Raw genomic sequence first — 26300 nt, forward strand, 5'->3', positions numbered from 1 at the left:
GTGAAACTTCTTTAGGCGCGTTGAGAGTAAAATTTAACTCGCGACAGATTCGTTACGTCTAGAGAGAAAAGATACAATTTAGGAAGAGTGAGAGTGAGAAAATAGACAGCGTCTCGCGAACCACTCGACCTTGGAGAGAGGGAAAGGACAAAACGTGCTAGGCTATTTCTCTTATATACAGCATTGTCTATTACAAGACATATTTGATAAATCAATTAAATAAATCAATTTCCTTAAAAGGAAGTAAAATGAAGAAAACCACAATACTACTCACCGCAAAAGAAGTTTCACTTCTTTCACATGCATCAAATTGAACGCGCACATATTTTTTTAAAAGCATACCTATTGTCTTATTTCTAAAGTCTATAATCAATTGCACGAATTAGCTATAAAATAATAATATTTTTTCTTTTCCAGTACCGCAGGCCCATACAGCATGGAACAAACTTACTATTGTGTACGTCCGCCAACGCAATACGACTACGTTTGAAATTTCCTCATAGATGTAAGTTTAGTGAATATTAAGGTGATTACGCGAACAAACGCTTGTTTGCAGTACGTGTGATGGTCGAGTCTGAAATGAATTGGATAATGAAGTCTTATCAACGGGTCGTTCGTGTTGCGCGAAATTAAGTCTTATCGCACTTACGTAAGATTGAAATTGTGTTTCCGAGACAGCGATTAATTAGGTCTTGCCAGGGATTATTCATTTATCAACTACATACTTTTAGGGAATTTCGAAACTAATCGAACGAACATTGCGCTAATGCACAGATCTCACTTTTATTTTTGTATAATAATTAGTACATGCTCTATGTGACTTTAAAAAAAAAACATAAGTTAATCATTTTTTTTCGGTCCAATGAAATAATAATACAGTCAACATTGTTAACGCGCGATTTTTACTGTACAGTAATTTGGAGATTTTAAATCATTAATAATACGTTTCGATTTGTCATAAATAGAGGGCGTACAGATTTTTTTTTTTTAATTAAAAAAATTCAATGGATTTAAAGGGCTCTTGTAGGCTGTGTAGTATTTATAATTGTGTATTACGTTATTAAAGTTTTAGTTCGTATATCATTTTGCATATTTATGCATTCCATTGGTTTTACACAAAACGACTGATTGTATAGGAACTGTGGCCAATGAAGACAAATTAAGACGGCATTCGTTTACATTAATTTGAATATGTCAAAAGTCACAATTTGTTTACCATATTATAATTTACCTACATATATTTAAAAAAAAAAACATTCGGCACCCGTTGAAGAGACTTAACATATGGCTACACTGTGCTGTCATTTTAAAAACACATTTATTGATATGTCAACTTAAACAAAAACCCGCGAAGAAAACAGACTTTTTTTTTTAAACCAATTGACATTTATCAAACGTCACATATATTTTTTAATCTGTATCGTGTAATGTATTTTTTTTTTAATGGCGGCGTCAAATAAATTTTGTGATATGAAACGTAAAGTCCGTTACTATTGCAATGAAGATGCCTTTATCGGTTATACGATCCATCGCAATCAAGTCTCTGCCAAACTACGAATACATATAGATGAATATGTTTCTCAATTAAATGATATGTGTATGTGTGTCCTGTCCTAATCACGAGACGCAAAATATAGATTATGTCGCGTGATTTAATATTTTCAGATTGTCAATTCGTAATGAATTTACCCATATAAATTTTCGTTGATAAAAAGGTCCAATTTTCATTGAAACAAAAAAAGTTTTTTTTTGGGTCGTGCATATTTGGTTGGTAGTCCTAATGAAAATACAAAACTAAAGATGAAATTCTTCAAAAAATCTGTTATCGTAAAAAAAGTCATTTAAAATTGACATTTAAAAAAGTAGATCGTACATTTTTTTTAAAGGGATTTTATGACCTAGTAACTAAGACCTTTAAGTCATGTCTTATTTTAATTTATTCTTATTTTTATGAAAAATGATAATATGGAGTAGAATGAAATGAATTGAAAATTATTAATTTGAGACATTAATCTACTGGGATGAAATGAAATGAAATGAGATGATATGGGATGAAATATAATCTCAGTAAAATGGTGGTCATTTACTGAGATATTTTCAGTGGACTTTTTGGAGGATCCCGAGAAGTTGCGTCCAGCGGCTTTGTTTCATTTTCTCACATTTGTGCACTTTCACAGATATTAAACAGTTAATAAACCATCGTTATTACACATTTAAACCCGAAAAAACACTAAATAGACAAAATAAAACAAATTACACAACTTCACGTTCCCGCCAAAAAATCCAGTAGAACGTACATTTAACGGTTCTTTTTTTGTCAATATATTATTTCCGACGTTTCCAATACATAACCGTTTTCATCGTCGTGACGACGTATAAATAGTTTTAATTATATCTGAAGAAAATATTGCACGGTTAAATGTTTTTTTTTATTACGGCCTCGACTCGCATTACATTTAAGTTGTCTTTATTCCAAAGTACATTAGAACGGAATACAATTTGAAAATTTGAAGATACATTGATATTCTGATATTAATACTTTATGTTCTCTGAAGTCAAGCGTTGCTCTGTTGCGATGGATCGTCGTAACTCTTTTTTTAATAATATTAATATAAATTTCACGTATTTTTTTTTTAACAAACGCACACGTATTGGCCTTAGCGATATATAAATATATATAATTATGTTTATTGTTTTTCATACAGCGCCTGGTTTTGTTTTATAGAAGTTCGCTGATAACATGAACCCACTCAATTCGTACAAATATCTCATTCAATTAAAAAATATATAATTTGATTTCTCCGGAATGCTTAGTCTTGAACTCATTTCTTGAGCCCATAGACATATCCTTGAGATATGACGATTGAAATCTCGGTGTTTTTCCTACCGTTGAAATTGAATCGTAAGACATTATCGCGACGAGTATAATCAGTATGGTAGTACCTACTAGAGTGCAGGCTTACTAACATATCAAATTAAAATAGCATAATAATAACAAACAAGAAATACATATTTCATTCAGTTGTGCACTTTTTATTCCAAAGTATGGACACAGTAGGCAGCGGCTTGGCTCTGCCTCTGCCATTGCTGAAGTCCATGGGCGACGGTAACCACTCACCATCAGGTGGGCTGTATGCTCGTCTCCCTATAAGGGCAATAAAAAATTATTAATAAATTACAATTGCAAAATTACCAAGTGCTCGCGACCAATGACTAACGTGACGTCACTAAACATACCGTGGCCGGTGGCTGTCAAAGTGTTAACCAAACTGTTCTAAAAGTAGGGGAAGGGTTAATCAACGGTTTATATTATAAATACGTATAAACCACAATCTACACAACTCACAACAACATTAAACCAATATACAGGCAATAACATATGTTGTATATTTTCAATATAACCTTTTTTCTATCGCCGAGGCCATACATCGTGCGAAAAGAAGTCACTGCAAAAAATAGTAACAGAGTAAGATATAAAATGCAAATGTATGGAAGATAAGATTGTAATGGAGTGACAATCATCGGAACTTCATGAAAAACATGACTAAGAATTCCGTCGGTTAAAATAATGAACTAAATATTAATAAAAATAAAACGAATTACCAAACATGATTGTTGCTTTAGTAAGAATCAATATTTATTTAATAAAAATCAAATCAATATGATGATGAAATTGGATGGTCTTGTTACAGAATTGGATAATTCTAAATAATATAATAGTAATAAAAAAAGCCTTAAATGCTACCGTTGTACGTTTGAGACAACGCTTGAGAAGGCCTTAAAGAAGAAAAGACCAAGGCCTTATATCAATTAGAAAGAAAAAAAAACTCAACTTGGTACAAAAATTTTAAGAAGCATAATAAATAAGTGCAATCTCGATTCTCTTGTAACCTCGACAAAAATTCTTATGAAAAATGCGAAATAAATAATTATATTTCTACAGATTTATATTTACAATTACATACATGTTCACGTCACACATTGATGTGATATATATATATTTTTGGAATGACACCAGAATAATGGCGGATATGTAGACAATCATACGAAAAGTGACATTGATTCACAGATTATGCAACTTGTTTTTTTTTTAAGACCGTCATGTCAAACCTGTAAAACCATATCGATAAGACTGGTTATACCAATAGTTTATTCTATTCAAATCCATATACTTTAATTTTTTTTTTTATTGCTTAGATGTGTGGACGAGCTCACAGCCCACCTGGTGTTAAGTGGTTACTGGAGCCCATAGACATCTACAACGTAAATGCGCCACACACCTTGAGATATAGCTCTAAGGTCTCAGTATTGTCACAACGGCTGCCCCACCCTTCAAACCGAAACGCATTACTGCTTCACGGCAGAAATAGGCGGGGCGGTGGTACCTACCCGTGCGGACTCACAAGAGTGTCCTACCACCAGTAAAAAGTGTGATGAAAGAAGCTTGGAATGTGGGAAGTACCGTAAGCTTTTATTAATCAATATAATGTAATGGCGTCATATTTATATCTTGTGTTCATTGATTTAGTGTATTTTCTTTGATTCTCTATAACCGTATAAAATAAATGTTGATGAAACAGTACACAACAGTAACGGTGTACTAACATAAGTTGACATGTTACCTAGTCAATTTCATGGTATGATAATGCATTAGATTTGGATCAGTTTTTTTAAATAGTATCTGCAACTAATAATACAAATACAACTGTAATGTTGCCAAATGATAAATCATTTCAATGTGTGACAATATTTTAAGATGAAATGAAAAGTTATTGTTTTTTTTTTAATATCGCAACGTACGTATGACATGAACGAACGAAATATTTTATTAAAAAGTAAAAAAAAAAAATAACAGATCGAAGGCAAAAATCGATGTATTGTTAAAAGAAAAAAAGTCAAATCACGATCAGTATTTCTATTTTTTCAAACAATATTCCGCTTGTACGGTGGCTGGTTTTAAAATAAATAAAAAGATATTTTCACATTTGCGTTTTATTTTCGACATAATGCCTACCTACTCAAAAGATAACGTTTAATTGTATACATCAAAATAATGTTGAAGTAAAATTATACTGCTACTATTGATTTTATGATTCTATTTTTTTTTTATTGCTTAGATGGGTGGATGAGCTCACAGCGCCACCCACCTTGAGATATAAGTTCTAAGATCTCAGCATAGTTACAACGGCTGCCCCACCCTTCAAACCGAAACGCATTACTGCTTCACGGCAGAAATAGGCAGGGCGGTGGTACCTACTCGCGCGGACTCACAAGAGGTCCTACCACCAGTAATTACGCAAATTAAAATTTTGCGGGTTTCACTTTTATTACACGACGTTATTCCTTCACCGTGGAAGTCAATCGTGAACATTTGTTGAGTACGTAATTCATTAGAAAAATTGGTAGCCGCCTGAGATTCGAACACAGGTGCATCGCTCAACAGGAATGCACCGGACGTCTTATCTCTTAGGCCATGACAACTTCAAAATGCAACAGAGCGGTTCTCTCTTAACCGACATCTAACAAAAATATGAATAAACTAGCTATACCCGTCCGCTTCGCTGGGCATTTAAAATTAACATTATTATTCCTCATCCCCACAAAGATTCTCATCATTAACGCCCCCGCAACTGGTGTAGGGAGTTCAACACTCATTTAAATATTAGCCTATACATTAAGTACATGTATTTTCTACATGGATACCAAGCTTCAAGTCAATCAGATGCATGGTTCAGTAGTTTTAACGGAACATTCGTAAAAACCACCGTAGATTTATATATTAGTATAGATAGATTAAACTATTCCTTCTTGTTCTCATTTAAATTCCTTCCTATTAAGACGGCAGCTGTCCCACCCTTCCTCAAACTGGAACACATTTATTGCCTCGCGGCAGATCGCGGTAATCAGATTCTAATTAAATTAACCTAAATGTTCAAAATTTCGGTGGCTAACAGGTACCTATATTAACCATTTTAGTCTTGAGCTTATTTTCACATATTTCCCAAAAATCACAAGTATTTTTGAAAAAAGTACCTCACAAAAAAACGTATCTAAACCGAAAAAAATGCGAAAAATCAAAATCTAAATTTACGACAACATAATTTTAAATTGTTATTTATAAATGTTATTAATTTATTAAAAAGGGTTATATATGCACGCGCTAAGAAACGTCCGTATAGGTTGTGATATCTAATATCTACAATAAAATTGCACAATAGCCCGCATTCCAACGCTCCGCACTTTATACGCATTTATAGAGAGTTGATCTATCGACGGTTCGCGCTCAAAGGGTTAAAATTTGACAGCGACTATTACGAGCTTAAGCAAAGTCAATTCTCATTCATCCTCATCTCAGACTTGTGGTGTTCGTCGAGCACGCATGTCTCTTCGTATCTGTTTATGGCACGTTTCTTAATACTCTCATAAACGGTGGGATAGCAGGCCATCGTACTATAGAAGTCTTCTTTGCCCAATCTGAACAGTTCGCAGTTTGTGACCGCAACGGCCGTAGTCAATCGGAAACGACGCAATATCAAAGCGATGGCCCCAAAGAAGTCTCCATCTTCCAAATGACATACCTCTTTACCGGATTCTGAGTATATAGCCACTGTACCCTTGTCGATGAAATAAACACAATCGCCTGTAGAAGAAAAATAGCTTTCGTATATAATACTATGGGAATATGTGTCCGCTGCGACAAAAACAGGGACCAGAATATTCATTCACACCATAAAGTCCGTGGAAAAAACACCGTACATCAAGTGGATACTATTTTTCATGAAATATTCTCTAAAATTTCACTAAAATTTAATATAATAACCAACGTTCAGAGAAACATATGTCTCTTAATCTAACTAGTCAGGTCATAAGTACTGTCACACAGTAAAAACTTTTCTTTTAGAATGCTGGCCACAAAAAAGTTTATTGAATTCGAATTTCGAATTGTTCATGAAAATAAAAATGTATACTTTTAGAATTTTACTCATTTTTAAATATGGAGTGGACGCTTAAAGAAGACCGTGTTGCAGTTATTGCGTTGCATCGTTGCGGTTACGCGCCAATTCAAATTTTTAACATACTGAAAAATTTGAATATAACCAAAAGATTCGTTTATCGTACCATCAAACGATACAATGAAGACTGTAGTGTAGATGACAGGTCAAGAAGTGGTCGCCCTCGGTCTGTTAGGACTCCAGCAGTGATAAAAGCTGTGAAGGCGCGAATTCAAAGAAATCCCAAACGTAAGCAGAAACTGTTGGCCCTTCAGATGGGGTTAAGCAGAACCACGGTGAAAAGGGTGTTAAATGAAGACTTAGGGCTTCGGGCATATCGAAGAAAAACAGGACATCGTTTGAATGCTCGTCTAATGGACCTGAGACTGAAAAGATGCCGCGCTTTGTTGAAGCGGTACGCGGGAAAAAAATATCGGCAAATTCTTTTTTCGGATGAAAAAATTTTTACCGTAGAAGAGAACTACAACAAACAAAATGATAAGGTGTACGCACACAGTAGTGAAGAAGCGAGCAACCGTATTCCGCGTGTCCAACGAGGTCATTTTCCATCCTCGCTCATGGTATGGTTGGGAGTTTCTTATTGGGTCTTAACAGAGGTACATTTTTGTGAGAAAGGTGTAAAAACGAATGCAGTTGTGTATCAAAATACAGTCCTGTCCAACCTTGTGGAACCTGTTTCTCATACCATGTTCAATAACAGGCACTGGGTATTCCAACAAGATTCGGCGCCAGCTTATAGAGCGAAGAGCACACAAGACTGGCTGGCGGCGCGTGATATCGACTTCATCCGGCACGAAGACTGGCCCTCCTCCAGTCCAGATTTGAATCCGTTAGATTACAAGATATGGCAACACTTGGAGGAAAAGGCGTGCTCAAAGCCTCATCCCAATTTGGAGTCACTCAAGACATCCTTGATTAAGGCAGCCGCCGATATTGACATGGACCTCGTTCGTGCTGCGATAGACGACTGGCCGCGCAGAATGAAGGTCTGTATTCAAAATCACGGAGGTCATTTTGAATAAAATTTAGTATCATAAGAATCTATGTTTTGTTAAGTTCATTTTGGTATATGAATGGTTACATAATGAATAAACTTGTTTCAATTATTTTACATTAAACATGTGACCGAATTTATGACCTGACTAGGTATATATTAATACGTGAAGCAAAAACTTTGTATCCCTTTTTACGAAAATTGCGCGGACGGATGAGTATGAAATTTTCCACACTTATAGAGAATATAGAGAAGGAGTGCAGAATGTTAATATATTTTTTAATTATGCATAAAAAAATCATTAAATCAAAAAAGAAAACATTACACACACATATACTCTGCGTTTATTGTCAAACTTTTGTTAATGTTGAAAGTCTGTGGTCAAACTGAGAGTAAATTAATATTGTTTGTCTTTAATACTATTTATCTATAGTGTAGTTTTGGCGCAATCTGTGATTATATTAAAAAAAATCTAATAGTGTTTGACAATAGAATCATAACAATGTTCAAACTTATAATTTCAATTAATTATAGTCGAATTTCGTCTACTGCGGGAACACTAGTGCTAATAAAAATGCCATTCTCTAAAACGCGAGCATGCTCTGCGATATAGTATAATTGACACTTACCAACAGAGTTTATCTTGAAAATAATGTCTCCAGCGATAAATATCACGACACGCAACTTAAAACCTATTTGCACCAACAAAGGTCTGGGCAACTGCTTTAGGAACTCGACCTCCCTCACCAACTGTCGTCCGGTGTGCATAATTATGTCTTCGCGAAGTTGTCCCGAAACGCAATCTATCATTCGTGATTCCTGTCATAAATATGAGGGTTTTACTGACGGACAATAACTAAATACTTCAAATGATATACCATCATTACATAGTCACAAAAATAATAAGTACGTAGTTTTGGCGCAAAGCTAATAATTACGATTTCATAATTATGAATGATATATCGATGTATCAAAAGCATTTTACTTTATTTTTTTATTGGGACACGACCTTAAACTATGAAGTATTCGACTCAGAAGAAGAAGAAGATGAGTGGACGAGCTCACAGCTCACCTGGTTGGTGTTAAGTGGTTACTGGAGCCCATAGACATCTACAACGCAAATGCGCCACCCACCTTGAGATATAAGTTCTAAGGTCTCAATTATAGTTTACAACGGCTGCTCCACCCTTTAAACCGAAACGCATTACTGCTTCACGGCAGAAATAGGCAGGGTGGTGGTACCGTGCGGACTCACAAGAGATTCTACCACGTGCAATCATATATGCTTTCATAAAAAAAACATTACTGATTTCTGTTCTCGTTGGGAGATTTGTGGTATTTTGTTAGATTATCTATATTTTTTTTATATACTCCCAACAGTTCCCTTGACGAAGAAACAATAAGGAACTGGTATGGTCTTGATCATGTTTATATTGAAGCAATAAGACGATATAAAACCAACCATCAGAAAGTTTGATTGAAATCGAATATTGTAGAACTTAATTATCTTCTTTTTAATTCTCGGCGGGAATTTCCTTTGGTTCATGTAATTAACCACCTGTTTTGTCATTATGTAGTATCTAGCGCTCGCCGACTCCGATCCGAATAGTGAAACTATGTACTTTAAACAGCTATGGTATATTAACAACTGAAAGAGATTGTAACAAATATAAACATTTAACTGCTCAAATTCCAAAAACTTATAATTGTTAGAGATTAAAAATTTTCTTGATTCGTTTTTTCTTTACCTTCGCAATAAGCCACGACACAATGTAAAAAGACTGAGAGCAGAGGTCAATTTGTTCAATAATGTGCAAATTAGAATTTGTTCTCAGCATACCAACTGAAAAACCAAAACACAAAACACATACGTCACTAGCTATTTAGGTAATAAAAATAAGTTAACAACTTATGTAAATTTTGGTTTGATTTTTATTACACGATATTATTCCTTCACCATGGAAGTCATTCGTGAACCTTTGGTACGTATTTTAATAGAAAAAATTGTACCTACCAACCTCGCAACAGCGATGCAATATATTGCATCGCTTGAGAGTAATGCACTGGACGTTTTATCCTTTAGGCCACGACGACTTCTAAGCAGAGAGCGTTATTGTCTTTGGAGTCGCCTATTATATTATGTATATACATACAGATAACGTTGCTGTCCATTCTCCATTGAATCTCTCAGTCACGATTTACGACACTCACCGATGATATGAGAAGAGATGGGCTGATGCTGTTCCATGCCAACACCACAGACGCCCACAGCTACTTACCAGCTCTGTTCAGTGCAAAAGTAAAGCGAATTTCTGATGTTGCATTCCACAGGTTCCCCACAGTCATCCACGAACAGTTCCTTGGATTTGTCGGCCCGAATGTTCCTTCGATCAAGTATTCGTTTGCAAATTGAAAGTATATGTTCCATGTCAAAAATGACCACATCAAAATTAAGATTTCAACGATTGTTTTCTTAAAAATCTGAACGAAAAATAAGGTGCATGAGGTACACAGTTTTTATCGATAAGAACATGTTTACTGATTACAAACTGTTTGAAATTTTATATTAATATATATTTTTAATGAAGATTTACATGTGGCTCGGAGGCCTTTCCAGTTTCACCCGGTTTTAGGTGGGCGAGCAAAGGCTTAGGCAAGAGGAGATGGGGTTTGCTTAACAGCTGCCCGAGCGCCTTCAAACGATACCTAACAACACAAGGGCAACTGCTTCGCGAATGAATTTCAATATAGTTACAGGGAACTAGCCGATGCGAACGTGTATGGCCGGCATCCTTGGGATATAAGGTCAATACCTCAAATGTATTGCATATTGACTGTCCTACCCTTAAAACCCAAAACGGGCACAATGTGATACCCACCCGATGGGAGCTCGCAACATTTGTTTACATTGGGTAACGTCACAAAAATTGTACATTTCTCACCCCAGCTCTCAAAACTGTCATGACGTTGTTCGTATAGACCAAGAGTACTGGCAGTCTTAAAATCTTCAATGATTCCATGATGACATCGTGAATTTTGTGATCTCTTTCAACGAGTCCAGGAAAGAAATAAGACGACGAAAACAAATCGATGCACATCCAACTTCTTGCGTATTTGAAGGCTATCATTTTCAAATCCAATACTACGTACTTCTGAGTGTGGCCTTCTATGTAGCCCGTGAAGAAATTAGCGAAAATGTTCAGAAAGTATAAAAAATCAAGACTGTACAACATATAATGCTGGTAATCCTAGAAATAAATATTTATTGTTCAAACGCAATTTCACAATACTTATATTGATGTGCTAAGAAATTGTTGTATATTAAGATATCAATATAAGTGAAATAAATTTATGTATATATGTATAATAATAATAACTAAGAACAAATCACGCAATGGCTATCCGACCCCAATTTAGAGTTCCCTGTGTTATGGGCACCAGAGACTGACATACATACTTATGTCTTTACTTTTTTAATAAAGACATATATACCTAGATAGTAAACGCCTAGACAAAAAGAACAAATGTCTTTTTTTTCCTACCTAAGCTGGTAACCTTGAGAGGCTATGCCAGCGAAACCGAGCGAGTAGGTGAGCTCGTGGGGTTTGAGACTGACGACGTTGCTAACACTGACCCTAGCAAGAGCAGTGGTTCGCAGAATCTACCACCGGATCGGAAACGCGAACCACTGAGAAGATCCGGCGAGAGACTCAGTGACTTGTGTCTGTGGGTTAAATTATTCACCGAGCCCTTCGTCGCAAGCGTCGTCTCGAAGAGAAAGCAAATGTCGGTGCACGGACATGTACGATCGCGCAGCGCGGGTACTGGGTGGAGGACAGCGGCGCAGGGTTGGGGTTCTGCTCTACTTTCTACGCTTCGTCACTTCTTGCAGCATCGCCACCCGCGACGCTTGTTTGTAACTCTTTTTATAAATTGAAAAAATATACCTATCCTGTTACAGTCTTCTGTTTCATTTAATAAGCCTATCATCCCAGAGCAATCCAAAACAAACAAACCTTTTCATCAAACGAATGTTGGCCCGATGCGGGAATCGAACCCACGATCCTCGGCGCGACAGTCAGGGCCGCTAAATACTGCACCACCAAGTCAGTCGAATAATAAGATCTAATCTCCCGTAATTATTATTATTGTTTAGTGTAAGTATTGTTTGGTACATTGCAGTATAGACTTATTATACCTTTTCATCGGGATCAAATTTACTATAATGCACTGCGACCAATGTATTGGAAGCCAACATGGACAAAACAAATCCAGTTTCCAACCAAATTCGAAGTTTACTGTACGGATGTATTGATGCGGGATTACACGTGTACTGGCGATGTTTCTCAGCATTAAACGCTGCATATGACCTGGAAATTATGATAAAATCTCTTTCGGTTCTAATAACCTTAGTTTAATCTTATTTCGGATTATTGACTGGTATTCGCAATTTGACGATAAGATGCTTCTTTTGCGTCAATATTCGATAATTTTTTTGTAATTTTTGTATCTAGATTGTTTCACGATTTGTTCACGATTGACTTCCACGGTGAAGGAATAACATCTCGTAATAAAAATGAAATCCGCAAAATTATAATTTGCGTAATTACTGGTGGTAGGACCTCTTGGGAGTCCGCACGGGTAGATACCAACACCCTGCCTATTTCTGCCGTGAAGCAGTAATGCCTTTCGGCTTGAAGGGTGGGGCAGCCGTTATAACTATATGTGAGACCTTAGAACTTATATCTCAAGGTGGGTGGCGCATTTACGTTGTAGATGTCTATGGGCTCCAGTAACCACTTAACACCAGGTGGGCTGTGAGCTCGTCCACCCATCTAAGCAATAAAAAAAAGAAGTGTGCTTAAAGATAAAGATAAAGATAAAGAAGCCTTTATTAACAAATCCCTCCCCGATATCCTGCCGTAAATCCCGGTCGTGGCATTTCTTTTTCCACGTTTTCCTATAAAGCCATACAACAAAATGTAAGTGAACAAGTTTTTTTTTTTAATAAAATTACAATTTGGTATTTAAGCATCAATGCAACCGGATAAGCTCTGCTATAACTATGCATTAAAACCATCAATTTCAATTACATTCAATTATTTGCAACTTTTCCAACCGCATGAAATTATGTAGTTGTTAATTTACTAACCAAATAATTTATTAATAGTTCTTTGGGAAACTTCTAATAGTAACGTAACATTTCTGTGTAGTGTAAGCCCTACTTGTATTTTTGGCTGGATGTACTCGGGTACATACAATAATACTGTTGCAGTCATTTTTGTCGAGACATCAATCATATTTACCTAGACAAATAATGAAATAGTTAGTGGTTACCTGAAAATTAACTGAGCTCTAACATCATCAGGATTTACGGTAATAGCATCGAGTAGGAATTTTCGAAAACGTCCATGTTTTGAGCTGTAACAGGAAAGCTTATCTGAAGACAAGTGACACTGATGTCCTTGAAAATATTTATATGAAATCATAGGCTCTTTTGGCTCCATTGCGTGTTTATTATGTTGGATTGTATTTAAAACATCTCTATATTATCTTGAATTAACACAACCGGTTTCAAATAAATAAAAAATATATGAATTTTGCAAATATAGATTCAGGTTTATATTCTTTTTGTAGTACAGACTATTATATGACAAAAAATGTCATTCAAAAGTAATTTTTGATTAGGTAATAAGTATTTATGAGAAAACGGTGTATTTACTCGCACTTATACAATATTGTGGCGAGTACATGATTAGGTAATTTGTTGAACTTTATTGAACGGATACTGATGATTGACTGATTGTTCGGAGATTAATAAAAAAAAAGAAACAATTGATTAGGTTATTTAACCGTCTTCTTTATTTCTGGTCATTAACTTTCAGCTGGAGTCCAAGGAATGGTTTGCCTTCTGGTTTTCCATAAATCGGCACAGGATTTTGAACAAAATACTGCACTAAGTATCACATCATCAGTGTTATCAATGAGAATTAATTTCCTGTAAAAAACATTCAACAATTGGTATTAAATCTTGTATATATGCATGTCGCAGCATTAGAACGTCAACTAATATGGTTTTTAGGTGCAGCAAAACACACCGGGCACCAGCTAGTATAATATATGGCTGACGTCACTAAAGATAACAATTACGTATCACTCTGTTGGATTCTTAACATTTATAATCAAATAGTATGAATCACGACGAAAGACGTAGGTAATACTTTATTTGCATAAAATATAATCATAGTAAAATATATTTTAAAAATATTAATTAAAATTGGTACATTATTTTAATCTTTAGTATAGTATCATTTTATTCTTACCCTAAAGAAAATTCGCAAAACACATAATCAAATATAGGTTTCTTGCAAGCACAATTTTCACATCTCGATATAGGACCATTGATTAAATCTGTTTTAATAAACGCAGGTAAAAAATTATAGCAAATGTCTATTATATCCCTTGGAGCGTAGAAGCTTTTACTGCGTTTATAATTCTTTGAATTTTCTATTTTTCCTGTACCCCTTAATTCATTTTTACAGCTATTTACAGAATTATTAGATCCATTTATTTTGATTTCATCAAATTCAGTTTCTAGTGATTTTAAATTATTGTTATTTTCATTGATGTTTTCTATTTCATTTGAGTACAGACTCAGCGGTTCTTGCGTTAACCTTTTTGCTGAATTATCAATCATATGATAAAATATCCTTTTTGAAATCTCAAAGAGACTTGGTGGCGAGTTGTTTTCGACATTCAGGACACTTTTGTAATTAGGAGGTAAGTCTACGAATATATCCAATTCTCTTGAATCTTGCGTCAGTTTCAACTGGCAAATGCTTCTCCTTGTTTTTTGGTTATTTGAAATGTTTAAGCACCTGAAACATAAAAAAGGTTTTCGTGACTATGAAATAGTAATGCTCTTTTCATTACATCAGCTACAGGATGGCTCCTGTCTCCGATCTTCCTCAATGAATCAGTGCATGACCGGTGTTATAAGCTGAAATAAAAAAATCAACAACAAAGGAAGATCGTTAACACCAGTGACAAATTAAACAAAATAAATACTAAGTAATTATGAAACAAAATAACTTATCCGAAATTCTCTCAGTAACTCAAGGCAGAAACTAAGATTAAGTTACAAACCCACTTGTAATGTGATACCCAGCACAATATTTAGTAAGGCAGCAGAAATTGTTTTCACAAGTTACCAGACTTGTTCCCAAGTTCCCGAACTCAAAGTATCGTTATATCTTACCCGATATTAAGACTTCTAGTTTGTTGATCGCGGAACATGTGGTACCAAAGTGAATACGGCAAACTCCTCAAATTGCCGTTCCTCCAAAATCTAAATTCGCAGTGATGGTAGTTGTAAACTGGTTTCTGCGGGAGCCATTGCAGTTGGTTATCTAGAAATTGGAATACATTTTTTTGTGTCACACCTAACTTATTTAACTCTTTTGAGATGTGTTTAAAGTATTAGTATGAGAATTAAAATTAACTATTCTACAAATGTATAGATGCAATGGAAAAAAATTTTGATGATCAAAAAATCAATAATATTCCTACAGTTCAAATTTTATAACTGCCAACTCGTTTATCTGTCGAACTGTATGCATCGCAACTGATAACGATTATTATTACGATGCTGTCAAATTCCAATGAACACCAATGTGTACGCGATCGAAAGACGCTCATCCTAGTGTAAGTGAAATGATTGACTGACAGAGAATTTATGGTGTACTCCTTCAACAGAATTCTCTAATAAAAATAGATTGAATTAAAAGCAAACGTATTACAAAACGTTCGGTAGAAAGCGTCTATTAAAACTGTAAAGATAAACGCAGCGAAACTCGGTGCGTAAATAAATCAATGGGCGAACTGTTTCTGTTAAATAGGTCGGATTCTACGATGAAACATTAAAATTGATATAAAAATGAAATGTTGGTGGCGCCAAAATGTTCGGTTGATTAAAGCTAAGCTAATACCGACCTAAGAATAATAATTAACGCGAACGATGTTAGATCTGCATGAAATTATAACTATAATTAAGTCAATTACAGAGGTACGTTACTGTAAATGGGAATGTACCTTAACGGAAAAGTGGAATCGAAATAATATGCTGATTTCTTTTAGGTTCGAGTATTGGTTTTATTATCAATATTATCATTTATACGTCTTCAATTTCATGTTTATAAAGCCAAAGTTTGTTCTTTAAAGATTATCAATGTCGAACTCGGTTTGTTTCAAGCTAAAAGTAACGAGTTGGAGAAATCTATGCCATGATAATAATGAGGAAGCACAAATGATTTACCGTTTCGGTCAGAACGGCGCCAATAGTAACCAATGTCTACACCGCACTTACCACCGGTAGTGATGTTTGTTTGTTTTAAATCCAGTCCCAGTTTCTTAGCTGTAACATTTTTTAACTATCGTTTCTAAGAATCTTAAACAGTTTAATTTTCTCGTGTTAAATAACGGTGATTATTTGGCAAACGGTGTAAAAAAAATAGATTTAGCAATACAAAACCATTACATAAACAATCTTGTTCAATATTAATAGTAAAGACATTTGACCTTGCGTTTAAATGAAAGAATAAATACTAAAATTACAAATGATAGCTCTGAGTATTGAATCACACGTTTAGGTAACAATTCTGCCTGCTTGTGTCGTTATGCAGTTATCTGTTCCAGGTCTGAAGAATGTGTAAGGTGTTATACGATATAATTGAGTCTTCGAAATCTTAAGGTGCATGGTAACATTTACGTTGTGATCTCTATAGACGCCATTAACCAGAATGTGTAATGAGTTATGTAAGAATGGATAGCTGATATTAAATTCGTAATTAAAATTAAAGAATGCAATAAGCTTAAGACTTTTTAAACTGAAAATGATCTAATGATTACGTCGTAATTACGTATAAAAAAACCAAGCTTGTAGAAAAATGAAGCCTCACATTTTGGTAAAATAAATAAATAATCAATTTACCACAAACCGATAAATACCGGAGGTATCTCAGTTCCGACAGCCGAAGCGGGATTTCGCACAATTCGTTCTCGTCGAATATTAGAAATTTCAAATTTCTAGCATCTCCAATCTCGTCTGGAATCCTCTTCAATCTGTTTCCGCTAACATCGAGGCACTTCAAACAGCGCAGTCTAGATATCTCTTTAGGCAGCTCTGTGATATCATTCCCGCTCAGATATAAGCTTTCCAGGTTCTCAAACAGATAAATGTCTTTTGGTATGTTTGCTATTAAATTTTCTTTTAAATATATATCTGTGATTGTAGATTCTTCACCTTGAATTTTTTGGATTGGAAATTCGGTGAAACCTCTATAGTTCCAATGGAGCACTGCACTAGGTAATATTTCTTGATTGTAACTCATATTATATTGCTTCTTTCCACTTCCTTTATTAAAGAACCTAATACAAATCTTAATTGAATAGCGATTGAAAACGTTTTTGTGTACTTTTAAATGCCGACAAGTATGATAAAATTTCTTAAAGCCATTTCACTGACTTCCAGTTTACTAGCTGTATTATTGTTTGACGAGTTACGTGATTGTTTTCCTTTGATAATACACAAGCTCACGATGATCCCGATGCGTGAAGACTGCACCACGCCGAGCGGGCCGGGCGTGGATTATTTTTAAAACTATAACAAGGTCTCTGCTATTAAAATTTGGTACAAAATTAGTACTTAGTAAACTGAGAAAATCGATTTCTGTCAGCTGTAGTATTTTTTGCTTCATTATTGAGGAATCTGTTTTGTTTCCCGACCACTGGCATGTCTCTCTTCAAATCAAGTTTCAAAATTGTCCTTGTTATAAACCATTGTTGATATCCACAAGCGGTGGTGATCATTTACATATTGACGCTTGAAAGGCTAACGTGACTAAGCGACAATGCGTGAACTTTACAGTAGACTAATTTAAAGTTGAAATACCTGAAAACAAAATTTATTTTAACGAATCCAGCTGTAATAGAATCTAGCTGTAGGATTGAAATGATTTTAATAGACCTAGAAATATATTTTTTTTTTGCCCATCGAAAATGGTTATTGTCTATCATTTATGTACAAAGCAGTTGTTGTCGCTTAGTCACTTTTGCCTATCAAGCGTCGATATCAACTATTATGTCGGGCCGCGCATCGTCTGCCTGCTATTTGAAAAATATAATGGAAAGTTCTGTTGTACGAACGGTAAGCTATCAAAGAACAAATATTGCTCAAATTAAAAAAAAACTAAACGTCTCATAAGCGGTATTGGAGGAACAATATTTGTTCATTTAAAAAACTAAAAGAAACTTGATGTCTTCAATATTGTAAATTAATAATAATTGGCGCTCTCCCAAAAACCGCGTCAACTTGAAGACAGGATTCATCGCTTCCTCGCAAAGTGTAAATATTCATATTCAATTATTTTCCAATGGTATTTTTAATTCAAACGATAACAGTTTCAAACCTATTAAATATTATATTTTTTTAATAAAGGATTACTTGTGATCTGGAGGCCTTAATATTAATATAAATTTGGTCCTAATTCTTATAATGCCACTGCTACGTAGTTCATCTATAGATCTAATAAAACAAATAAAATAAGGTTTTGCGTGTTTGGTTGGGTTCTGTATTTGCGCTTCATTTATCCGATTGATCCGATTGTTAAATTTAACACTTCCATTGTGAATCGGCTATGGAATGAGCTCCCCTCCACGGTGTTTCCCGAGCGCTATGACATGTCCTTCTTCAAACGAGGCTTGTGGAGAGTATTAAGCGGTAGGCAGCGGCTTGGCTCTGCCCCTGGCATTGCTGAAGTCCATGGGCGACGGTAAGCACTCACTATCAGGTGGGCCGTATGTTCGTCTGCCTACAAGGGCAATAAAAAAAAAATCTGGTATAGTCATTTTTTTTTTTTTTTTTTTTTTTTTTTTTTTTTTTTTTTTTTTTTTTTTTTTTTTTTTTTTTTTTTCCTACCTAAGCTGAGAGCCTTGAGAGGCTATATCAGCGTAACCCTAACTTTAGTAGGTGAGCTCACGGGGCTCAAACCTGACGATGTTGCTAACACGAACCCTAGCAAGAGTCGTGCTTCGCAGAATCTACCACCGGATCGGAAACGCGACCCACTGAGAAGATCCGGCGAGAAACTCAGTGGGCTGTGTCTGAGAGTTAATTTACTCGTCGAGCCCTTCGTCGCAAGCGACGGGTTCGACGAGAACGGTGACCGGTGCTTGAAGTACCTAAAAGCACCGTTAGTGGATCGGGAGGATCCGAGATAACGTGTTTTGGGCGACGTCGACTGCTTTCCATTCTGTCCGCAGGATCGGGAATGTAGTTACCGGCGGCCACGATGAGAGGGTTCTCGTGTCGTGCCGCTTTATCGAAGTGGCGCATGGACGCCGACTGAAGATACTTACTGATGGACTCTAAGTCCAGGTCGTCATGGAGGTCGACGTTCCTGACGAACCACGGGGCTCCGACGGCTATCCTGCAAAAACGGGATTGAATAATTTGAAATGTTTTTAGGTGTATGCGGGCCGCGTGAGCGAACACTACACTTGCATAGGTCATGACGGGGCGTATGCAAGTTTTGTAGAGTGTCACCTTATTTCTAAGGGACATTTTACTTCGCCTACATATCATCGGGTAGAGACGTCCTAGAATGAAGGCGGCACGGTCGCGTACCGTCTTAATGTGGGGGCGGAATGTCATCCTACTGTCGAGGGTGACGCCTAAATATTTGACCTTCGGGGCCCACGGTATGGGCTGGTCGAACATCATGATTGGGCGAACGGCGGGGGCGGGGGTGTTGACGCGCCTAGTCGGGAGAGGGATGCTCAGCGTGGTGTTCGGAGGGCGACCCCTTTTGAAGAGCACCGCTGTGCTTTTCGTGGGGTTGATGTCGATGCGCCACTTCCGGAACCACTGTCCCATGGTGGTAGCTGCGGTCTGAAGTCGTCGATGAAGCAACGCCTTCTTCCTACACGAGTAGTAGATGGCGGTGTCATCGGCGAAGAGCGCCAGATGGGTCTCCGGAGACCGGGGTATATCGTTGATATACAAACTGAATAGTAACGGGGAGAGGGCGGAGCCTTGCGGGACTCCGGCTGTGACGTGACGGGGCCGGGAACGCGTTCCCTCGACTCGATATCGGAACGAACGGTTCGACAAGTAGTCTCGTATGATGAGCACGAGTCTGTCTGGCACTCCCATGTTATACAGTTTGTATATCAAACCGTTGTGCCAGACTTTGTCGAACGCCTTCGCTATATCGAAGAAGAGGGCTCCTGTCGGAATGGGGGTATAGTCAAATTATCAAAAAGTGGCTTGCTTGTAGTATGTGCCTATAGGACCAAATATAGCTTATAATAAATAAACTAAAAAATGAAGTGCGTTCTTTTGTTTAATATTCCCTCTAACGTACCATTAATTTTGGTCAAAACTATTTTTTCATCTTCTCAGTGGAGTTTATGTAATGATTATCTGCCAGCGCAATACCAAAAAAAATCGATTCAATCAAAGTATGAAGTATTACTTTTTGCAAGCAAATTATGGATATTCTAGCAGGGAATGAAATTATGATCACTTTTCTTTACTTTCATTTTCTTTATTCACTCAACAAGTGCATTAATTAACCATAGGTATTTTAAGAGACAGTATTTATCTCTACCTTAAAAAATAGTACGAGTCATGTGCACACGTTTACAAAATTACATACCTAAAGGTATACAGTATAGTTTCAGACTTTTGAAGACAAAGATTTCTTTTAAAAGTATATAATTAATAGATATGAATATCCCTATATTCCGATTTAAATTTAAAATATTTAAAAATGTGATATTTTTTCTAAGCTTTAATGATTTCAGTCATTTAAGACAACCATTTAGAATAAAAACAATTACTAAATTCATCGCTAATTATTTTTCTTTTACCAGTCTATTTAACATAAATTAATGAAACTCACTCGTTAAGATTATTCTTTGGTTTAAAAAATACATTGTTTTAACTTAATACTAAAATCATTAGATTAGGAAAAAAAATATGGAAATTTTCAGTAAGCAAAACTACACAAAGGAAGCTTAGAAAGTTTATAAAAATATCCATAGCAACAACACTGAATTCATTATGTTTAATAAAGTGTACTTTGTACAGGGTAAGTTAATTATTACTGAAAAAAAAGCCGATAACACAGAATACTAAACATCATTAAATTTGATGATTCGATTCTAGATTAAAAACCTTTTTTGATTAAGACCTCACTCTCCTCCTTGCGTCGGTTTCCTCATTACTGAGGGTCGTGGTCATGGCCTTGAAAAAGATTGTTTTTTATAGTGCACCGCCAGCTGTTCCTATCTGCAGCTGAGTGCAGAGCATCGTGACAAGACCTCACAATTACTTAAAAATAAAACGCAGCTGACTAGAACGAACGAAGAAAATACGATAATTTTTTTTAGTAAGAATCTGCATGAATGGTCTTTAATTTAATGTATATTTAAAATGTGATTCTATATGCACCCCGCGACTTCTAAAGTTATCTTTACTAAGACAGTAAGTAATATGAACATTACATAAATACTGGGAGTATTCTAGTTTAGCAGATTTAAAGGTCAGATTTTTTTCCAAAACCAGTAGGTCATAAATACTAAAATGCTCAGTCATGCCATGCCTTCCAAGAAAATCTAGATATAAAGAGCCTTATGTAGTTAAGATTAAAATGCACCAATAAATCGCATCGTGTAAATTAAAACGATACGATTTTTTTTATACTACTGCTCCGAGAATTTGACACTAAAATCGTATCGATTTTACCGGCTGTCTAAAGTTCGCTCCTTTCTTAATTAACACAGGTGAAAACTTCTGCGAAATTACATGAAATATTTTAATATGTTAACAATTTTTTTTTATTGCTTAGATGTGTGGACGACCTCACAGCCCACCTGCTGTTAAGTGGTTACTAGAGCCCATAGACATCTACAACGTAAATGCGCCACACACCTAGAGATATAAGATCTAAGGCCTCAGTATAGTTCTCAGGTACTATAGGTCTCAGTATTCACTGGTGGTAGGACCTCTTGTGAGTCCGCGCGGGTGGGTACCACCACCCTGCCTATTTCTGCGGTGAAGCAGTAATGCGTTTCGGTTTGAAGAGTGGGGTAGCCGTCGTTACTATACTTGAGACCTTAGAACTTGTATCTCAAGGTGGGTGGCGCATTTACGTTGTGGATGTCTATGGGCTCCAGTAACCACTTAAGATCAGGTGGGCTGTGAGCTTGTCCACCCATCTAAGCAATAAATAAATAAAAAAGTTACAACGGCTGCCCCACCCTTCAAACCGAAACGCATTACTGCTTCGGACAAGAGGTCCTACCACCAGTAATGACGCAAATTAGATAAATAGTATCCTATCAGTATCCTAATAGTATCCTATTTATCATTCTTACGTTTTGTTGTAACAAAACTCGTCAAATCAATATCTACGAATTAGTCTGACTCGTCTTCCTTTTCCTTCGCCTTCATCGTCACTGTCAACTGACGATTGTCGGTTTCCGAGCATCAAGGCCTGGATCTCGGGGTTCAAGGGAAGTGCAGGAAACGAAGAACGACGTACCATCGGTACTGGACGACCCCCTGAGAAAACGCAACCATTTTAATATATTATGTAGATACATGACTGGGTCTATGTGCGCATTTTAAGAGATTGTAAATACTTACTTTGGCCGGTATGAAAAAATGCGGGTATAATAAATAGATATTTATTCGGTGATGAGGAGATTGGTGCATTGTTCACACGGATAATGCATTTGTGTGATTGGATTTTATTAGATAGTCTAAATGTAATGTAAAAATCTAGTCAGAGATGAATGTTGTGTGTTTATCATTTGTAAATCTCTATTCTGTTGACTTGTTATAAGCAAAAATCACATTATACGAGTCGAATGGCGTAACTCTATACTAAACTCTATACCAAATATGTACCAATACTATAATCTATACCAAAGACAACAGAGGTAAAAGGTCTACATTTGTAAAACTAGCTTTTATTGATATTCGTGTATTCTTATTTTATTTCTAGATTAGGCTATATTTTTTACATCATTTAAAATATTTTTATCGCATGTCGTTAATATCCTTAATATTATGTTTAATATTTACTATTCTGATTTTGTTATATGCAACATTACTTAGATCATATTTAAAATCTTAACCTAAAAATGACCGCGTAATTTTCGGTAATACATTAGAATTTTTTTTTATTTTTTTATTGCCTTTGTAGGCAGACGGTCATACGGCCCACCTGATGGTGAGTGGTTACCGTCGCCCATGGACTTCAGCAATGCCAGGGGCAGAGCCATGCCGCTGCCTCCCGCTTAATACTCTCCATAAGCCTCGTTTGAAGAAGGACATGGAGGGGAGCTCATTCCATAGCCGGATGGTACGTGGCAAAAAAGATCTCTGGAAACGCACTGTGGAGGACCGCAGTGGCTCCAGGTAGTATGGATGAACTCTACTCCGGTGGCGGGCGGTACGATGGTAAAAACGAGATGCTGGTATCATCTCGAACAATTCTTCAGAGCACTCCCCATGGAACATACGGTACAAAATACAGAGGGAACCGAAGTCCCTCCGCAGACCCAGAGGCTCCAAACGATCCGAGAGAATGGGATTACCGACAGTCCGACAAGAATTTAATTAGATTAAAATTTGAAATTTTCAATTTAATAAGATGAATTTACAGACATACGACTTTGTGCTTCTAAAATTGAACAATGATAAAATCACTTAATACACACATATTATAATCATAGTTTGAAAATGAATATATCATTAATGCTTTCGAAAAGTAATAATAGTAGATTCTGAGCTATTATATCAATATATGTACATATCCTTATACATACATTGATCACTACTTGATTAGCTATTCGATTTAAATTTCAGTAATTTTCGATTTAAATCACCGAACTTATTTCAGTAAATTTAACAGGCTACGTTACTTCCAAGAACATTAAACTGAGAAACAGTTTCATATTACTCACTAACTACTAACTACTAATCTGTAAAGCTAAACAGCCCGTCTAAAATTAATTTGCAGCTAATATTTACATCCCAACATATCGTATCTCAAGTTAAGCTGATTTATTCGTGTTTCAATCAGACTAGACATAACTAAATCCTTTATAATAGCATATTTGGCAATGATAATTTGTATACAGTTAGTCTAATAGTAGATAGATGTCTACATTTATGTTTGCCTTTGATTAATCACATGAAAACCTATATTGTGTTCATTAGAGTGAATGAAATTGATTGTGGTTTTGTTAATACTGCATTTGATATAACGAAGCTTACTTAGATTTGAGTTGATCACTGGAATGTTTCTGTTGTACGGATTTCGAAGTATGTTATAATAATGGCTTGAATAAATATAGTAAGACAAAATAAATATCCAACTAAACATCTACAAGCCAACATGCCACAGAATAAAGCATTATGGAATGGAAGCCACTAAGATTAAAATACACAAGGGTATAAAAGAGTGTGCTCATAAAACTGTAGGTGTCTTTTAATTACCTGTACGTCTTATTCAGTCGTCAGACAGACCTTGTTGCAAAACAGACAGATTTTAAAAATAGAGATAGAAGATACATTGAAATTTTTCATTCAAAAATTATAGAACATCGAACATTCGTATTAAATCAATAAAAGAGCAGACTTGCAATGAACTCATAAAATACTTTCGAGGTTACATGTTCGTAAAAATAGAATATTATTCTGAAACTTACCGAATAGTTTTGCAACAGATTTTCTTTTCACTAGTCTGGGCTCAACTAAAGACGTCTCTCCAATAGATGCAGATGCTGAAACATCTGTGTGTGTCTTCTTCTCACTCAAGTAAGAATTAGTAGATTCTCCTCTAGTGTAAGGCCTGTTTTGTCTTCTGGTTTTCTTCTCTTCTCCGTTACCCACCAAAGATTCAGCTATTTGAAACAGTTGTAGGCTAAACTTGCTCGATTCGCGACGCAGTGTTTTTTTATTAGCAAATTCAGCTAAAGATTGTCGTCTCTCACCATCTTTATTAAGCTTTTGCTTCTTTCTTTCCTCTTCTTTAACTTTGATCACGTCGACAATAGCATTCAAAAGTAGAATTGCCAAAAAAGCAATCAATCCTATGACGGCTATACTATTTTCATCGTATGTTTTATCTTTTTTATTTTTATATTCTATTTCTGGCTTCTCGGTGAAAATTTGTAGAATACTGCATGCATTTTTAAAATATAATGGAACACCTTTCTTCTTTTCACGTTTTAGTTGAGTGACGTTCTTTCGTAAATCAATCGACGCAGCATTTATAATCTCATCTGGTTTTTCGATTGACTGCACGTCGTTTTTCAGTAGCCACATTTGCATACTGTACATGCAGTATATGACCACGGAGAGAAGAAACAGCAGGATCTTGCGTTCGTTCATGTTTACATCACAAAGCACTACGTATTGGTATGGGGCCGCGCGTGCGTGTGTTTTAATTCTCGAATTGTCTGACTTCGTTTAGAAAGATTAAAGCTTGGTAGTAAAAAACTATCGTAATTTGCGGGTATTTTTGACGTATTTGTTGTGGTATCGCGATGTTTGACTGGCTCACTTGTGCTTACGACGTGATGTCGCATTTTGTAGAGGAGCTACCCTCTGCGCATGTGCGTTCAAAGCGTCACGGTCGAATTTGTTTGTGTTAGCTTCTGTGTACACGAGCCGACCACGGACAAACGACGGATATGATAAAATTTCTATTTTCTGTTACGTCTCTTATCAGGTTATTGGATTTTATCCAAACAAACGTCCCTAAAGATTAATGTTAGTAACGTGATAGCAATTTTTGTTTTTGTTTTATAAATATAATTTTATTAGTGTTTTTATATATTTCAGGAAAAATTCCAATGCTTTTTATACAACTAAAACAGTGTATTTTCCAATAGTTTCACTATAATATACAGGCGCTTCAGCTTTCAGATAAGCGAAAAAATTTCAAAAAAATTTATCATTTTTTTTATTACGTTTACTTTTTGAATGTAATAAAAAGAATCATTTTTACTGAGTTAGATTTTAGATAATGTAGGTATTAGATGAACACAGGGTGGCCACGATCCACGTGTTTTTCTATTAATCATCTAAGTCAATAAAATTAAAAGAGCCATCTATACTTATACGTTTTCTATTTATAAAACCACTTAAATTTAGTAGGTTGAATAGCATTAAAGACGTGCCGTTGAGTGATGTAAATAATTGAATGTGTGAGATA

The 26300-nt window shown here is 35.7% G+C and overlaps 4 protein-coding genes across 8 annotated transcripts in view; 1 reads left to right on the forward strand and 3 right to left on the reverse strand.

Moving 5' to 3' along the window:
* The window catches only part of PAN2 (PAN2-PAN3 deadenylation complex catalytic subunit PAN2), a 28606-nt gene extending 23624 nt beyond the window's left edge, over positions 1–4982 (forward strand). For all 4 annotated transcript variants that reach the window (XM_089729026.1, XM_089729023.1, XM_089729024.1 and 1 more), the window contains one exon: positions 418–4982. The gene's annotated coding sequence lies outside the window, so the exon portion shown is untranslated. The remainder of the gene's footprint in view (positions 1–417) is intronic.
* Positions 4983–6291: 1309 nt separating this feature from the next.
* LOC149502474 (potassium/sodium hyperpolarization-activated cyclic nucleotide-gated channel 2) lies at positions 6292–13514 on the reverse strand. Its single transcript, XM_089729018.1, has 8 exons — positions 13345–13514; positions 12206–12377; positions 10950–11255; positions 10287–10488; positions 9756–9850; positions 9470–9655; positions 8637–8826; positions 6292–6640 (listed from the first exon to the last, which is right to left on the reverse strand). Exons 1-8 carry the CDS (start codon positions 13512–13514, stop codon positions 6330–6332), a joined length of 1632 nt encoding a protein of 543 aa, XP_089585144.1. The 3' UTR covers positions 6292–6329.
* A 328-nt stretch (positions 13515–13842) lies between these two features.
* Positions 13843–17999, reverse strand: LOC149502475 (uncharacterized). Its single transcript, XM_089729019.1, has 4 exons — positions 16997–17999; positions 15266–15416; positions 14331–14885; positions 13843–14005 (listed from the first exon to the last, which is right to left on the reverse strand). The coding sequence occupies exons 1-4, from the start codon at positions 17394–17396 to the stop codon at positions 13882–13884; spliced, it is 1230 nt and encodes a 409-aa protein (XP_089585145.1). The 5' UTR covers positions 17397–17999; the 3' UTR covers positions 13843–13881.
* A 2592-nt stretch (positions 18000–20591) lies between these two features.
* Positions 20592–25790, reverse strand: LOC149502476 (uncharacterized). Of its 2 annotated transcripts, none has more exons than XM_089729035.1 (3): positions 24790–25790; positions 21391–22633; positions 20592–21260 (listed from the first exon to the last, which is right to left on the reverse strand). In XM_089729035.1, exons 1-2 carry the CDS (start codon positions 25472–25474, stop codon positions 22473–22475), a joined length of 846 nt encoding a protein of 281 aa, XP_089585161.1. In that variant the 5' UTR covers positions 25475–25790; the 3' UTR covers positions 20592–21260; positions 21391–22472. The 2 variants fall into 2 exon arrangements, with proteins under 2 accessions (XP_089585161.1, XP_089585162.1); XM_089729036.1 differs by lacking the exon at positions 20592–21260 and adding an exon at positions 24578–24607 and having other exon boundaries at positions 22495–22633; positions 24790–25786.
* Positions 25791–26300: the final 510 nt, after the last annotated feature.

Source organism: Bombyx mandarina, chromosome 08, assembly GCF_030267445.1.
Source record: "Bombyx mandarina strain Sakado chromosome 08, ASM3026744v2".
NCBI lineage: Eukaryota > Metazoa > Arthropoda > Insecta > Lepidoptera > Bombycidae > Bombyx > Bombyx mandarina.

Excerpts from the sequence above, each read along its gene's own strand:
- LOC149502474 (XM_089729018.1), bottom strand. The coding sequence starts at position 13,514 with ATGGAGCCAAAAGAGCCTATGATTTCATATAAATATTTTCAAGGACAT. Across the intron at positions 12,378-13,344 it reads AGAGCTCAGTTAATTTTCAG|GTCATATGCAGCGTTTAATG; the intron begins GTAACCACTAAC and ends CATAATTTCCAG. Across the intron at positions 9,656-9,755 it reads TGTCGTGGCTTATTGCGAAG|TTGTTAATATACCATAGCTG; the intron begins GTAAAGAAAAAA and ends AATCTCTTTCAG.
- LOC149502475 (XM_089729019.1), bottom strand. The coding sequence starts at position 17,396 with ATGAGTTACAATCAAGAAATATTACCTAGTGCAGTGCTCCATTGGAAC. Across the intron at positions 15,417-16,996 it reads CCGGTATTTATCGGTTTGTG|ATAACCAACTGCAATGGCTC; the intron begins GTAAATTGATTA and ends TCCAATTTCTAG. Across the intron at positions 14,886-15,265 it reads ACTAGAAGTCTTAATATCGG|GTGCTTAAACATTTCAAATA; the intron begins GTAAGATATAAC and ends TTTATGTTTCAG.
- LOC149502476 (XM_089729035.1), bottom strand. The coding sequence starts at position 25,474 with ATGAACGAACGCAAGATCCTGCTGTTTCTTCTCTCCGTGGTCATATAC. Across the intron at positions 22,634-24,789 it reads ATCTGTTGCAAAACTATTCG|GGGGTCGTCCAGTACCGATG; the intron begins GTAAGTTTCAGA and ends GCGTTTTCTCAG.